Here is a 16,717-nt window from a genome sequence, read left to right as displayed (position 1 = left end):
GGGCTACCCAAGATCTGTGCTGGCTAGTACGGGAGAGAACTCTTCAGGATCTGGGTAGGTGATCTGCCTCCATGTTGTTAGCTTTGTCCTTTAACAAAGCGTCCCTCTTGGACACCCTGCCCGGGTACGTGCTCGGAGCTGTGCGGAGGGAGCACGGGGGCCGGTGCCACCGAGGCCAGCGGCTGTGGCCGAGCGGGAGCAGCCCTAACGCCTCCCGCCTTCTGACTTTTCTTTTGACGCAGCTCTGAAGCATTATTGCTGGTTTTTCTGGTGCCCGCCTGCGACCCGCGGTGGCCGAGATGCCCTCCTCCGCAGGGGTGCGCAGGTGGCCGGCGCAGGGCTTGTTGCTCGCCCCTTCCCCTGCGCCGCCTTCCCACCCAGCGACGCCATAGCGCCCGGCCCTTCCCGCCGCTCCGCGCATGCGCCCGCGCCCCGGGCGCATGCGCGGAGCGGCGGGAAGGGCCGGGGCCGTCCAGGGCGCGTGCGCGGCTCGGCCCAATCGGGGGCGGCGGGCGGGCGCGTGCCCAGGGCAGGTTGGGGCGCCGCCTGGTGCGTCATGACGTCGCCTTCCCGTGACCCACCGGCTGCCTGCGGTGGGCGGCGGGGCCTGTGGGAGCGGGCGGGCCCGGGGGCCGGGCGGGTGCCCGTGACGGAGCGGCTGCGGTTGCGGCGGCGCGGCCCGCAGGATGCCGGGGCTGGTGGTGTTCGGCAGGCGCTGGGCTATCGGCAGCGACGACTTCGTCCTCCCGGGGGCCTTTGAGCTCTTCGTCCGGCTGGTGTGGTAAGGCGCTTCGCCTCAGGCCGCTTCGCCTCAGGGGCCGCTTCCCGGCGCGGCTGCCGCTCCCGCCCTCCCGGCGGGCGGAGTTGACGGGCGCTGAGCGGCTTCCTCGTCGGCGGCGCTCCCTCGGACGCCAGCCGTAGCGTTGCCCCCTTCGTCTGGGCCGTTGCATCACTGGGGAGGAGGGCGGCGGCAGAGCCCCCCGATCGCGGAGCGCAGCGTGGTCGGTGCGCTGTCTTCTGTACGCGCGGAACCGGAATCGCGCGGTTGCGTTCAGTCGCTGAGCAGTGCTGTGTGGTTTCGGTGCTTCAAGAATTAATGTGACGATTCCTTTGTTTAGATCAGCCTAGCTTCTTTGGGACCTGTGGAAATGCCTAGCACCGTACAGGGAGTCTGTTGCTCGGGCTGCAAACGGCTTTCTTCTAATTACTGCCGAGCATTCGTTCTGAGCATTTCATTCTGACAAATTCCTTCTATAACTACTCCCTTTTTGTTAATCTTTGTGGAGTGTTTTCATTAAGATGAAACCCGTTTATCAGGTGATCGCTTTGCAGTATGCGCTTTTCCCTTCCAACTATAACTTTTATTATCTAATTTTCCCGTAGGTGGATTGGGATTCTTGCTCTTTACACAGTTCATAAGGGGCAGTTTAACTGTCCTGGGGGAGGATTACTGCACAGCTACTTGCTCGTCCTCCTCGTTCTCCTGGCTTCTATAATATGTGTATTACTTGTTCTTGTATACATCAGTATGCAAGGTAAATAGTTAACGGTAATATTTTATAATTATCTGGTAGGATTGTAATATATATGTTTTTTTTTAACCTGGAGTTGACACTAAAAACAAAAAAATGCAAAAAATTCAAGTGCTTTAATAGTAGTCAAACTTAAGAAACTGTCTGTCAGCATTAATATATTTGCTTTAATAGTATTACCTTTGTTAGTCAGGAATCTAAAATAATAAATGAACACAATAGCTTAGTGCAGCTAATGGTGATATGTTCATCGCCATCAGAGCATCTTGAAAACTTCCTCTACGTTCACCATCAATACATGACCTCGAACGGAACACCACTCAACCTTTCTGACAGGAATTCAGGGGAATTTATCCACAATCTGAAGTATCATGTTCGCTTTGCCTTGCATAGGCAGATTCATGCAAAAGTTCATTAGCTGCAGCGGGTTGCTTGGGAAAGAAAAACGCATAGGAACATGATCCATATAAATATCATAGTAAAACTAATGCAGCAAAGTACTGTTAAATAGAACAGGACTTACAGCTTGAAGTGAATGGCTAAACAGAAGTAAGGACCCCAATGCAGCTTCTAGTTATTTGTAGAAATATTTCATTTGGGGTTAAAAAATGCTAGGAAAGCTTTTTTTCCTGGTGAGGCACCTCATTATCAAAGTAATGCTGGGAAGATTAGTTTGAAGTATGTGTGTGGTCTCTGGAGTAATAGATGAGACCCCACAATTTCCAATATATTGGTTCTTTCAACACACTGTAAATAAAATTTAAATTATTTAAGTGGAAAGAAGCATAAAGAGAAAGTATGAAAGAGCAGAGATGTGGATGATAATCCTGGCCTTGAATCTAACCTCTGGTTTTCCTACAGTTTCCAGAGGAGGGAAAGGAAGATTAGCCAAGTTACGCTATTTATATCAAAGTTGAGGAGGTGGGAGATATAACTGTAAATAGCAGAGAGAAAAGAACCTTGTTCAGTATAAAAGCACAGCTGCAAGGCCATTAGAGCTAAGAAATGAAAGAATTCTGAGGCTGAATTTCCAAGAAGATTAATGGTGAGATGTCTTGGACTGTGGTTATAATGTGTGGGTTTGGGAGCAGTGGTTCTTGCACCGCCCCTTGCACTGTACTGATGTGGGCATTAGTGATGCCGGTGGTGAACCTGACTGGAGAACTCATACACTGGGTTGTGGTGTTGGGAAAGGAAAGAAGTTGTTTTCAGGAACCACAGTTCCATCTGATGGTGTGTGTGTAAGCAAGCGTGCTGCTGCAGTACAGGCTACAACCCAGGAATGGGAATAAGCGGCCACTGGATCAAGGGCTTTTTAAACAGCTTTGTCACTGGATGTGAACCACAGCTTTATAATTGGAAAATAGTTTCCAAAGTTGTTTTTGTTCTGCAGTGTTTTAAGCCTTTGCAAATTATTGAGCACGCACACCCCACCACCTCATTACCCTGAGATCAACAAACTGGTTTAAGGAGCTCAGCTGGCCAAAAATTACTCCCTTTTTTATTGCCTAAGAGTGTTAAAAGAAGGAGGTTATTAGTAAGCTGACAATACAGAAAATAGTCTAAGAAGTATTTGTCCTGGTAATGGTTCTACTTTTGTTCTCCTAAACAAAAATGTGAATGAATTTATTACTTAGTGACTCAGTATACAGAACTTCATTGTAGCCCAGCAAAGTAGCATCTAAAAATGAAATATTCAGCCAACTAAAAGCCAAATAGAGTAATAATAAAAGCAGGCACCAAAAGTCATAAGGAACTGTAGCTGAGCCAATGCTCCAGTACGCCGCTTTGGCTTACGCTGGGCACAGCGCTACGGCCTCAAGTTCACTGCAGAACTGTCTCTGACTAGAGAGTCATTTTGGCTATTAATAGAGTAGATTCTAAGAATCACAGCTATAAACCCATTGTTGTTTTTCTTTTCTCAGCTTCAGTGACAGCTTACCCTTAGCGTGAAAATAATTTATAGTTTCAATTAAGTTTCCTACTTTCTGTGAAGCTCAGAAAGTTCATACATCTGGGTAGGGTTTTATGTACTTAAGATGCATTCATAAACGGTTCTTGTTTTAAATTCTCCCTGTAATTTCAGGAACAATTTCTAATCCAGGCCCAAGAAAATCACTTCCCAAGCTACTTTATACTCGCCTACTTCTCTATTTGCCTGAATTCGTCTGGGCTGTTGTAGGAGCTGTATGGGTGTCAGACAGCAGTGTGCGCTGCGAGAAGACTGTGATAAATGTCATCACTGGGACAGTTATTGCAAGGTAAAGGTGCCTCCCCCCAAATCTAAGCTGGATAGTATACATGAAATGGAAAATACTGCTTACGTGATTTTTGTCTGTGTTTATTGAAGGCTTTTCCAGCAGTTGGAGACTTTGATATTTCTTATAAATTATGGTGGTTTCTCATAGAAGGGTTTTCATTGTGAAAGGAGAAGAATTTTTAAATCTAGACAGCTAGAATGAGTTGGTATCCTTCCCTAAACAAGCTTGAACTACTTGCCTTGAGAGAGCACATGCTAGCGTGAAGGAGAGGAGGTGAAGATCAGAAAGGGTAAGGGGGAGAGATAGGAATGTAGAAAACTGGATAAATGTGAAAAGGGTAGTAACTAGATCACTGAAACGGTAGTGAAAAATGGAGCCTTCATACCTCTGGGTTGCTATTTCCAAAGCACAGGGCTGTGATTTTGAGTTTGGTGCCCAATGTGAAATGAGCTGACAGCCTTGTTCTTGGGCCTAATGGATTGAAAGCCCGATAACAAAACATGGACCCTTAAGACAGTAACAGATGGCGTTCGTACAGTATTTCATACCTAACTTTGTTTTCTGACTGTCAAGATCTGTAGTTGTGTTTTCTTGTATACTTGTCAGAAGTATCTGGTTTCATGGTCTTTTTATCCCACTTCCTTCTGTTTTGCAGCTGGGTTATCATCATCTTTACCATCATTGGAGTTGTAATAGTCTTTGATCCACTTGGGGGGAAAAAGACGTTTTACCTCACCGATAGTGTAAATTGGAACCTGGAAAGCAGCCAGTCAGGGCAGTTGCTATATAATGTGAAGAACACTGCCACCAGAGTCTGGGAAAAAAGAATCAGGTTACTGTGTTGTTGCATTGTGCAAGATGATGACCATCGAGTGGCTTTTACAAGTATCGCAGAGCTTTTCCGCACCTACTTCTCAGTAAGATGGAAAGCTTTTTTTATGTTCTGTTTTGACTAACTGAATTTGCAGACATCACAGCACACATGTACCTTTTTTCAGCCAGAGGTCTCTGCTACCCTGTGCCTTGAAATCAGGTTTTGAATATGCCAATTTCAAAATGAAAGGTGATTCTCATACAAGGTGTACGACACTGATTTTCCCTTCCCTTTGACAAAGGTTTCTCTCCCTTCACAAGTGCGAAGGGCTGTGAGAAAACAGTATTCTTTCTCCTTAGGTGAGCATCTAGTCAGGAGAACGAGGGTGAGTTCCTTTTCCTCATATGTGAAGATCGAGGCATTTTTCCTACTGATGATGAGTAAGGAGTCATACCCATAGCAAAGAATCGGACTACTTTCCGACTATTAAAAAACCGAGCCCCACAGCGTGTTAAGGCAGTCTTCCCGTTCTGAGCCGCTTCTGAGTACGTACCAGGCTAGAGTGTGCACATGCAGGAAGTTGCTTTTTGGAAGCAGAGAGCACCTGCCGAATTGGAGTCTGCACAGTCTTTGTTTAGCTCAAATTTATGTCACCTACTGCTTGGGCAGTCATAGTTCAATGTTGACTTTGAAATCTGTTCACGATTTCAAGACTAGTAGTTCTTGTTTATTAAGCTGTCCTTGGGCATGCTGATTTATAGCTACAGCCTACTCAGTGGTTTATAGGGTAAAGTCATACGGAGAGATGAGTGCCCCAGATAGCTGAATAAAAAACCCTTCCGCCTTCTTCTGTGTAAAAGCCACCTTAGTTGTTCTCAGTATAGAGGAGTTTTCACATAGAGCTTTTCACGTAGTGCTGTAGAACAGTGCTCAGTTCAAATCTGGATCATTATTTGCTATATGGCTGAGCAGGTCCTCTGGCGGCTGTTTTGTTAAGTGATGCAATTCAGGTGTAGAATTGTCATTGGTCTTATTGAAAAAAACATTCAATATGTATAAAAGGGGTGGGAGGTTAGATGCTGCTGTGGCCTGTTCCTCCAATGCACATCGTCTCTGAGTGAAATGTATTTATATAAACTGAAAAAATACAATTCCATGTGCGTTTTCTCATGAGATAGTTTTACCACGTTGAGGTGTGGGATGGTTTTAAGCGCTCTTTCATTTCTTTGTACAGGACACTGATCTGGTGCCAAGTGACATAGCGGCTGGTTTGATTCTGCTCCATCAAGAGCAAGATAAAATGGAAAGTTGCCCAAAAGAGCCTGAAGAAGTCCTGTGTCATTCTCCGTCGTCTCCTGTGGTAAGATAGGGTTCTTGCAGACTCTGGTGCACTTACTCTAGGAGATGGTGCCAGATCAAATTGAAATGCGGTTCTTTGTGCAAGGGTGTTTTGGTTTTGTTTTTTTTAACTTAAACGCTACTATAAAAACTCACAACAATTTAAATTATTAATAAATGCAGTGAAAACATCTTGATGAGTTTGCAGTCAAAACATTTGTCTGCTTTTGCATAAGTAGAACTTACATATGAATGGGGAGTTAAGTGCAAAAAGGAACCGTTTAGGACGTTTGATCATTGTTGAAGAGCTGGGAGAGAAAGGGAACAGAGAGAAAATGAATATTTAGTACTATTGGCATAGAACTGAAAAGCTAGTCTTTTAGTATTACGGTCTGTTTAAATTATGCCTGCTGCAAATACCCAGACAAGGTAAGAAGCAGAAATAGCATCTTTTAAATGCTTGCAGATGATTAACAGTTTGTTAATTGATTTTTGCTAGTCTTCTATGGTAAAATGCTTTTGTACATTATTTTACCTTCTTTTGGTCTGTGTTTCATAGAAGTACATAATTCTACTTCAGTCAACCAATGCATTTCTATCAAATTCCTTTTGAATCCAGCCAACATGATGGGGTCGTGCTTTAAACGTCCTTACCAGAGAGATCTGCTACAGACTCTTTAGCCATTCCTTTGACATCCTGAAGTAACATATTTGGAGTGAATGTTGTTTTCAGTATTGAGCTTATCAGTGTATAAGTACTGGAAGAAAGTAATTTAATGAGAACTTTTCAAGATGCTTGAGCTGTGTAGCTATATTATAAACACAGACTTTTTCATGGAATATGAGTGGCTATTTTTAGTTCCTCTTAGACCTTGAGGTTTTTGTTTTGGATAGTGCATTTTTTCATCATGCCTTGATTTTCACTAGTCTGTGTTCAGGTTTTATTCTGGGGCTGCCTAACACACCTTTCTTCCTCTGCTTCCTTTTCTTTCCCCATGTCCTTTCAGACAGATGATTTGGATATCGAACTGGAGAATGCTGCTCACTATATGCTGTTTGCTGCAGCTGCTTATGGCTGGCCCTACTACGTATACACCAACCCATTTACTGCACTTTGTAAGCTCAACAGTGACTGGTAGGTTTGATCAAGAGCTTAAAAACACATAGCTTGCTTTTATTTAACTAGCATTAGCAGAAATAAAATAGTTTCAATAGCAGTATTTTTGTTGCATTAAATTATATCACTCTTGGGAGTATATGAACTTGACTGGTAGAGTTATCTTTCACAAATTCAAACATCGAAGTAGAAACAAAATTCCAACATCTTTCAACCCTCAGAAACTGAATAGCTTTTGTTTCTTAAGAAAAGTTTGTGATTGAGATAAATAAAAATTCATTTAGCAAAATGACAAAGAATTGGAATTAAACCAAACATGTTTTAAAATGAGGCTTTTTAAGTGTATCAACAGTTTTCCCCGTCTTAAAGGAATTAGCAAAAGTTATCTGTCCCTCCAGCCTCCATTTTATTCCCTTTGCCTGCTTTACTGAAAAAAATGTTTACAGTCTGCATTGAAGTATGCGTAATGCTGTGTAGGATTACTGTATATTTAAGTGACCACTGACATTTGTGACTGTAACCATGATTTTCTTAATTTGTAACATGAAATGATTTAACCTACTGAAATATAAATGATTTGGAAAAAAAAAATACTGCATAATACAATGGATAAAACATGAGATAAGCCTGCTGTACAGAATTTGTTTGGAATTTCCTTTTTGCTTGTTTGTATTTTCTGTCATTGGCCTGTAGTCTTAAGAATTCTTTTCTTATTGCATTGTTTGCTCTGCTGATTGTCCTGTAGCAATGGTGTATTTGCCAGTCCGTGAACATGAACAGTATGGCATGCTGCTCAGGCAAAACCAGCTCTGTGGGCAGAGGTAACATCTTGTATCAGACTACTGGTACTATTGGGAAAAAAAAAAAAAAAAAATTGGAAAAAAAAAAGAGGAGCATTTGTTTCCTGGCAGAAATCCTTCTGCAAATGTGACTGAGTTTGATTCCTTGAAAGGAAACCTAAAAAATTTGAACATGAAAGTTTTTCTCTTCTGTGTTTGTTAGTTGCGGAAATAGACCAACAGATTCTGATATAACTGGCAGTGATCGTCATAACTTTCACTTTGGATCCATCCTAAAAATAACAGGACTGCAGTACAGAGACTTCATTCATATCAGTTTTCATAACAAGGTAAACAATCTGGACAGGCATTCAGCAAAGAAACTTAGTGATTAATTCAGTGAAAGCAAGGGGTGAAGTTTCTACTTTGCCTTCAGCATTTATAACGTGCGAGATACAAAGCCAAATGAAAACAGGCCCTGAAACATTCAGTTCTGATTTTTTTTTCTAAGCTAAAGGAACAGCCACAAAACCATTGACATAAATCTGTCTCAGTATTGCAAAAAAGGCACTTACTAACTTGATAAGAAAATAATTCAGCTTCTTTCCATAATACAATAGAGAGGTCAGTAAGAGAGCTTTCAGAAGGTGAGAACAAATGCTTACTGTTACAAAAAGTTGGTGTCTTTAATGATTACATTTTTCCTCTCCAGATCTATGAGATTCCATTTTTTGTTGCTTTGGATCACAAAAAAGAAGCTATTGTGGTTGCAGTGAGAGGAACCTTGTCTTTTGAGGTATCATCCGTCTGATATAAATCGTTAGTTTTATAGAAATGGGTGGACTCCTAGTACCTAGAGGAAATGGTGTTATGCTGGCACATATACAAATAACTCACTTGCAGGTGTGAGTCTTCCAGGCTTAAGCTGTAAGCTCTCCTGTCCTTGGATGGGTAATATTCCCTGTGCCACTGGAAGAGAGTGTGGAGGGCGAGCAGTAGTAACTCCTTTTCACTGTGAGTGGAGGTGCATTTGTAATGTGTGTGTTTGCAGCTTGGAAATAGTTGCTGAAATCAGAATTGTGGTTGCTCTACACGTTTGCTTGGGTGGTGGTTCATGGTGGGTTGTGTTTTGTTGCTTAACTTGGGAGTTAGCTTGTTGATGTCCCTGTGACGATGTTGAGAAGCAGAGTGCGGTCCATGAGCCATGAAGCCCTGCAGGGAGTCTGACCGAAGCTGTCTTGTTCACAGGACATTCTCACTGATCTGTCAGCAGATTGTGAAGACTTGACACTGGAGGATGTTCTAGAGAATGGCTTTGTGCATAAGGTGTGTGCGGTCTGTAGCTGTTTACAAATCATCTCAGCAGTAAGAAAGCTATAAACACCCGGGATCCTTTAGTTAAACAGAAGAGTATTCTCCTTGTGAGATGGATTGCACAAATTATTTCAGTGACTTGGTTGTTGCATCAAATATTGCCTCTGGAACTGCAAGATAGAATTTGTAATCCTCTTGTCAGACTTCATGTCCTTATTAAATATTCCAAAAACTTTTTAACCATTATGTACAAGACCACTTGGTTATAACTAGACCTCTGTCAGGAGCATGTTAAAAAAGATGACCAGCTTTGCAAAAAGAAAGCTGTTCTGTGATGGTGTTGTGTTTAAAGTATATATGTATCACACTTCAGATTAGATATACCCTTCTCTTCTAACTTTAAATGTTGTCTTGTAGGGAATAACTCAAGCTGCAAATTACATCTATCGAAAGCTAATAAATGATGGAATTTTAAATCAGGCTTTCACAATTGCTCCAGTAAGTTACCTTCCAAATAATTTGGTTTGCCAGGAAAATTACACAAGGCTTTTTCTGTGTCCGTCTATGTTTCAGTCTTCTCTTTTTGTCTATAGGAATATAAACTTGTGGTAGTTGGTCACAGTTTGGGTGGTGGAACAGCTTCTATATTGGCGATCATGCTCAGGAATTCTTTCCCAACATTGAGGTGTTACGCCTTTTCTCCTCCAGGAGGACTTTTAAGGTAAATATGAGACTTCTGTTATTTGGTTCTGTGTCCAGGATATAAAAATCTTCAAGGTAGTTGACAAATACATCAGATGATGACTCTGGGCTTGACTGTGTTAAGCGTTTATACATTCTCCACTACAATTAGATTTGCTCCATCTCGAGTTACAGTCAGGCACTTGGGGGAATATTACAGAATGAAATCTATCTAGTGAATTTTGTCAGATAGTATAATTAGAGTTTAAAAGAAATGTTTCAGAAATAAAATGCTCGCCTGACTAGTCTAGCTTGGCCTGTTTGACATCTACACATACCCTTACAATCAGCATTGAAGTTACTCTGTCATCTGTGGCAAGTAGGTCTGAAAGCCTAGCGAAGAACTGACTGCAAATGCTGCTGCTGTTGCCACGTATTTGTATTTTTATTGAATGATAATGATCATCATAAAACTAAAGCGTGCCTATCTCTTTAGTGTATCTAAAGGGCGTCTTTTTTTTTTCTTAAGCAAATCACTTGCAGATTACACTAAGCACTTCATTGTTTCAGTCATTGTTGGAAAGGACCTTGTTGCAAGGTGAGATGGCAATATTTTTAAATTGTTCTTTCAGGGATGCAGAGAATAGGAGGCTTTTGTTTACTCTCTTCTGTGTGTGTTTAAACAGGTTAAGTATGCCCAACATGGAGGATTTAAAGAGGAGAATAGTGAGAATTGTGGCAAACTGCAACAGACCCAAGGTAAGTAAATGCAGTTCCTGGTTAAAAGTCAGTGGAATTGTTAGCTGGCTTAAGCCCCAGCTTTAACGAAGTGACAATCGGTGTGTGCATTTTGATCTTAATGATGAGTTACAATTGTGTTTTGGAACAAAAGTGTTTGTTTTTAATTCAGCAACACTTGTCTTAGTCTCTTATCCTATAAAGCTGTCTAGCTGGAAATTAAGATTCAACAAGACCTGGAAGATATCCGTGCACAACATCCAAGACCTGAAATGATCTGTTTGCTAGTTTTGCTGATAAAGGAAACTATTAAAAAATGAAAAGAAAAAAAAAAAACCAAAATCAAACCAGCTGAAATGATGAAAAATCAGTAAGATTACTTACTTTAATAACTATTTAGTATCAGTAAGTAAACAAATTAGTGGTTTTATTTAAATTTTACCTTCAGAATTCATTTGGAAAGCAAATATTTCTCTGTTATGGTGTTAATTGCTTACCTCTTATTTTTACTGTTAGTGAGAAACACTGTGGAAAGTGCTGGAACAGTGTGATGTCAGGCAAGATGATACTGGAGGTATAGAGGAGTGGCTTAAAGATTCAAAACTGCCATTTCTGAACATCTAAAGTTAAATCTCTTCTACTCACAAGATGTGAGTGTAGTCCCAGGGTCAGGAGTCACGTAGTGACTGGGCGACGTCGTACGTACAGAGTAAGATAATGGGCACTTAGAAGTTACAGGTGCAAGAAACCTTAAATCTACAGAGCAGAATCCACACAGAATGATTCAACTAGTAAAGATTGTAATGTTTTCTGTAGTGTTACTAGTGGCTTGGGTTAGGTATTGGTGAAATAGTTATTACTGTGGGGAAAATTTGGTAAGGAGATTTTATCAAACAGGAAGTTTGGGAAGCATGTGCATATGGTAATTTTTAATCTTCTAATTGTAGTTTCAGATGATGTGCATGTAAGCACACAACTAGAATAGGTTACTTGAAGAGATGCCAAACCTCAGTTTGACTGTTTTTCTTCCTGAATTCAGTACCAGATTTTGCTACGTGGGTGTTGGTACGAAGTATTTGGAGGAGATCCGGATAACTTCCCAACTGAGCTGCATGGTAGAAACCAAGATACCCTCACCCAGCCACTGCTGGCTGAGGAGAGTTTAATGGTTCATCGGTCGCCTTCATACAGTGCCCTTGAGGAGGAATCGCGCTTAAATTCACCGCCTCAGTATCCTCACCTGTATCTTCCTGGAAAGATTATCCATGTTGTAGAAGAATCCAGCTCTAGGAGGTAGGTAGAATAATGAATAGCACTCTTTTATTTTCCTAAAATCTACTTAAAGCTGCCTCTCACTTTCAAAGTACGTGTTTCCAGCTCTGCTGCTCACCTGCATCTCCCATACTCATCTTCAGTTATTATGCATTAGCCAGCTTTTCAGTTTCTATTCTGCGCCTCCCTGCTTCTTTCTGTTTCACTTAAAGCCCTGGAAACTGTTCACACCTGCGTGCCTTACTCTGCCCCTATACTGCGTGTGCTCGAGTGATGATTTTGAACAGTAAGACTGCTCAGTTCAGCTTTGGCATGCCGCAGTTCCTACCCGAGACTGCAGATCTTGCAGACTTATGTCCTGGTATTGGTGAAGTGATAACAAAATACCTAGTTATTGAGTAGTCACGTGAATATTGGTGATGAGAAAGAGGTAAAATACTGCCCATAATCCCGGACTAGCCGGACTGGAGAGGTCCAGTTGCACCAGTAACCGGTGTGCCCATGCAGCCTCTTAGTTTCCTGTCCTTCGCTGCTTTTTTGTGGAGGCAGGAAAGTGAGACAAAGACAACAGAAAAGCTGAAACTGCTGGAAGGGTGAGGATTGTGGTTTTGTTGGGGCAGTGGTGTGTTTAGGGTGGGTTGGTTGGTTTGTGTTTCATTGATGTTGGGTTTTTTTAGACAAAACAACCCGAAACAGCCCACAGGCTAGACAGTACTTGATATCCTCCCTTGTTTCATTCTGAAACGGAAATAAGAGCATCTGTAACTTGCACAAGACCATCTTACAGAAGAAAAAAAAAAAAAAACTTTACCTTACAGAAAAGGGAAGGAAAGGGCCAGAAAAGAAATCAATTTTTTTTCCTCCTGTTCAGTAGATTAGTATTTTATTTAAGCTTCACACCTTTAATGTGTAATGATTTTAATACTGGTTTTACAACTTAGATAATTTAACACCTGTGACCTGGCAGGTTTTCGATGGCTGCTCTTCTACTTTGAGTGCTTTTCTTTTCCTTCATTTACTCCACAGCACAGCAGTTAATCATGTTTTTTTTTCTTAATTGGACTAGCACGCAAGAGCCCCCATCATGTAGCATTCTGTAAAATAAAATCCTAAATACATCGTATGTGCAGCATTAAATTTAGTGTCTAGTCTCCTACTGATACCACAGTGACTTACTCCCTAAATTTGACCTTCACCATGTGAATGTGCAGTGCTTAACCCCTCGCCCCATCTTTGCTCAGACTGTTTTCCATGTCTCAGCAGGATTATGTGATAGCTTCTGCCACGGTTAAGGCACGGTCTGATGTGGCGTAGTTCTGCCTTCAGGGACAGCCAATTCCAGCTGTTCCCTGAAGGTCAGAACAGTAGCTCTTTGGGAGCCCACCTTCCTGCTGGGAGAAGGTTCCGGTTCCTCCCGGAGCAAGGCCGAAGTCTCCAGGTTGCCTGTTCCAGCTTGGCATAGAGAGCCAGTTCTGGCAGTCTGAGCTGCTGTATTTGTGGCATGGTTTGGTTTTTTTTGTTTGGTTTTTTTTTGTTTTTTAGGTTGTGCTCTTCGGATATTAAATACACAGCAAGATGGTCAAACGAAACAGTCTTCAGCAGGATTTTAATAAGTCCCAAGATGATAACAGACCACATGCCAGATGTTGTGCTTAAAGCTCTGAACAGTTTGTCTCAGGAACATGGATCGTGTATTTCTTGTCAAACACGAGAATGTAACACTAATGTAGTATCACCATAGCTCGAAGAAGAGGTGTGCGGGCGCTTTGGTTTTTTTTTTAATTGCAGGTTTCAAGTATTCAGGACACATTAATTCCACTTTCATACGTAAGTGGATTTCAGTACTTTTTTTCACATCTCTAAACAAGGGCCCTTAATGCCCTTGCTGCTGCAGCAACCTCGAGTAACCTTTTGCTGGTTAAAGCACAGAGCCTGCATTTCTGTTGAAGGTTGAGCTTTTACAAAATGGAATGGGATGACACGGTCTCGCTAAGCCTGGTTACGCCGGTGCACGAGAGCCGAGGCGTCGACTGAATACTTGACCAAAGTGAGTGCGTGTGTGAGGACAGCTTGGCCTATGCGTCAGAGCAGAGCCCTGTCAGACCTTTTTTAAAAAAAAAAATCCAGTTCTGCTTCAAAGTCACTTCAGGCCATTGCCTCGGTGCCCCATGATCGACCTTTGCGCAGCCTGGCGGGCGCTGCGTGATGAGCGCTGCAAGGGCCGGCAGCCGCACCTGCTCAGTGCCTGGAGGTAGGCGGCTGTGGTGAGGGCAGGGTGCCCGCACCCGTTTTTGATGGGGCAGTTCTGATTGATTGCACTATTTTTCTTACAGGTTGTGGTAGTATCCCAGGGGCCAGGGGAGTGTTGTGGTTAAATGCTGCTTGAATATACATGTGCAATATTCTTTAATCTACCTGTCTTTTGTATTTGTTGGTCCATGTGACTACTTTTATTGACTACTTAATGGGGGGGGGAACCCCACACCTCCCTGTATTGTTTATGCCCTGACATCATCTTAATCACTAGCTCTGACTGCTGAGCACCGAGCTAATGCTGTCAAAGAACGTATACCAACTTGTACTGATTTTTAAAAAGTAGATTCCTTGTTTGTAGTGTGCAACTATTTTAACTTTTTTTTTAAGGCTCAGCAGCATTTCTTGTAAAAAAAAAAAAAATTGATAGAAGTAAGTAAAAGTAATATGGTGTGGTTGAGACTAACTGTGTGGATGTTCTTGCTGTGATACTTAACGGAGACAAAATAAAATGCGCTCTAAAACCTGTCTTACTCTGTGCAGGTATGCTGGTGTGAGATGGAAGTTACTAGTTTCTAGCTGCTGCAATAGGTAGCTGCTGTGCAGCAAGGTAAGACCACAGCAACAGTGAGGGCCAGGCACATGCGTCCCCCTCGAGCAGCAGCCAGCAGTGCTGCTTTGGGGTACCACAGCATCACGCCCCACCTCCTGTGCAGGCAGGCTCACCCAGGGGAGAGGGCAGGAGCTAACAAGCACAGAGCTTGAAGCACAAACTATACCACACTGGAGCCCTCACTTTACAAACCATTACAGTAAGTAACAGTTTTAGAGGAAAAGCGCTTTTGTTTGCATGCAATGGAGCGAAACAGGTATTTTTTTTTCCCCTGGTTGTCAGCAGCTTTAAAACAGTGCATAAGCAGCAGCAGGAGCTAGTAACAACTCAAATGATAATGCAAGGCCTCTGAAGAAATGTTGCCAAGTACCAGCTTTAATTCTTGTTCTTCACAAAGAGCCTGTGGGTAGCACGCACCCCCCTGAGTAGACAAGCAAGTGCACCATGCTGCTGTTGGCACCAGAAGAAGAACACTTATTCATAGTGATACAAGAATGAGAACACTTGCTCAGAAACTCAAACATTACCACACATGTGATTCAAGGATTTATTAAGTCATACATGCAAAACATACTGCTAATTGCATTAGCAAAAGATCAATGTAAAAACTTCACAATTTTGCAACTTCCATTTTTAAATTTTGCTTTAGTGGTTGAAAGGGTGTAGTTCAACGTTGTATTCCTGCCAGTTTAGGACGTACAGAACATTAGCACTAATTTACAGAACCTCACAGACCCAAGTTACCATTACTCGACCTATGCTGCACATGTACATGTAGTGACATAAAGAACACTTGTCTCCATTAGCAGTGTTACAGTGGTGAAGAGATCTGGCAAATAGTGATATTTGAGAAGGTTCATAGTTTATAGAGGTTTAAAATATAAAAATTACTAAAATGTGTAAAGCTGCTTCACATGATTTTTACACCTAGTTAATAGACTAAAAGCTCCTCAGAAAGCATATAACTTACTAGGTCAGAAATAACAGAAAAATAAAGAGGATATGCTTGAACATTCTACTCTACCAAAAAAAAAAAAAAAAAAGCAAGCAAATTTCTATCATCAGAAAGGTTTTAAAAGACAAGTTATATTGCTCAGTAAGAAGAGATCCTACAAGAAAAGCATTTACTACACAACAGTTGTGGGAATGACTGGTTCAGAAGTGTACCTAAATGAATGCCCTACTTGAAATTCAAAGGAATTTACCTAGGAACACCAACCTCTCTTCTGCTACGGCACCTCTGGGATTGATTCCAACCTGCACTAAAAGTCAATTCAGTTTCAGCTACCCTGGCAGTGTAGTGTAAGTCATCTGTACAGTGTCAAAATACTGTCTGGCACTACCATTTGATCCAATGCAGTATTTCACTGACCCACCACAATACAATGCTGTCAAAAGGACTAGATACACTTCAGTAAGAATAGTTATTTATTTATTTTTTAAATCACAAGAGCAAGAACTAGATTGCAACCAAGCCCTTACCAACAATAAAGCATTTTACACTGTGACTCAAGGGTGTCAGTCATTGTCAAAGATTTAGGTTCGATATCCAACGCTGTGCAATGACTGCAGGTCGAGAAAACATTTAATAGAACACATTAGAGTGCGGTGTTTTGCTAATTATACCGTACTGTTACTTACTGTGAAAAACTAGAAAGTGTTTTTGCATTTCCTAACAGAAATTAGAGTCATCTCCAAGAAGAATCTTTAAAAAACAGTTTAGTGCTTAGTGTTCATAGCACAACAACGCAACTTAGTTCAGCAGATAGTTTGGCAACACTTAATTGAGCAAGAACAGGATTTTAAAAATAAGGCTTTACATTTCAGGAGTTTGCTTTTAGAAGAATGCAAGGTAACTTTCATACTTTAAACAAATGAAACTGAAAATGTTGATTGGTTCAAGAATTTATGGAAGAGAACTAATTTATAACAGAAAAACTTGGCATTGAGTGTGAATGCTCCATTGTTCTGAGCAAAGCACAGGGGGTGGGGTGGGGTGGGGGAG

General features: G+C 41.8%; 1 protein-coding gene across 5 annotated transcripts; it reads left to right on the top strand.

The window, feature by feature from the left end:
- Positions 1–686: 686 nt before the first annotated feature.
- Positions 687–13,706, top strand: DAGLB (diacylglycerol lipase beta). Of its 5 annotated transcripts, none has more exons than XM_075719047.1 (15): positions 687–781; positions 1,384–1,535; positions 3,619–3,793; positions 4,449–4,710; positions 5,842–5,967; positions 6,953–7,080; positions 8,065–8,191; positions 8,554–8,637; positions 9,090–9,167; positions 9,573–9,653; positions 9,749–9,876; positions 10,366–10,434; positions 10,523–10,595; positions 11,614–11,867; positions 13,389–13,706. In XM_075719047.1, exons 1-15 carry the CDS (start codon positions 687–689, stop codon positions 13,585–13,587), a joined length of 2,031 nt encoding a protein of 676 aa, XP_075575162.1. In that variant the 3' UTR covers positions 13,588–13,706. The 5 variants fall into 5 exon arrangements, with proteins under 5 accessions (XP_075575162.1, XP_075575161.1, XP_075575165.1 ...); XM_075719046.1 differs by having other exon boundaries at positions 4,419–4,710; XM_075719050.1 differs by lacking the exon at positions 13,389–13,706 and adding an exon at positions 13,110–13,373.
- The last annotated feature ends 3,011 nt before the right edge of the window (positions 13,707–16,717 follow it).

The sequence above is a fragment of the Pelecanus crispus genome, chromosome 11 (assembly GCF_030463565.1).
Source record: "Pelecanus crispus isolate bPelCri1 chromosome 11, bPelCri1.pri, whole genome shotgun sequence".
Classification (NCBI taxonomy): Eukaryota; Metazoa; Chordata; class Aves; order Pelecaniformes; family Pelecanidae; genus Pelecanus; species Pelecanus crispus.
This window is presented reverse-complemented; position numbering and strand designations above follow the sequence as displayed.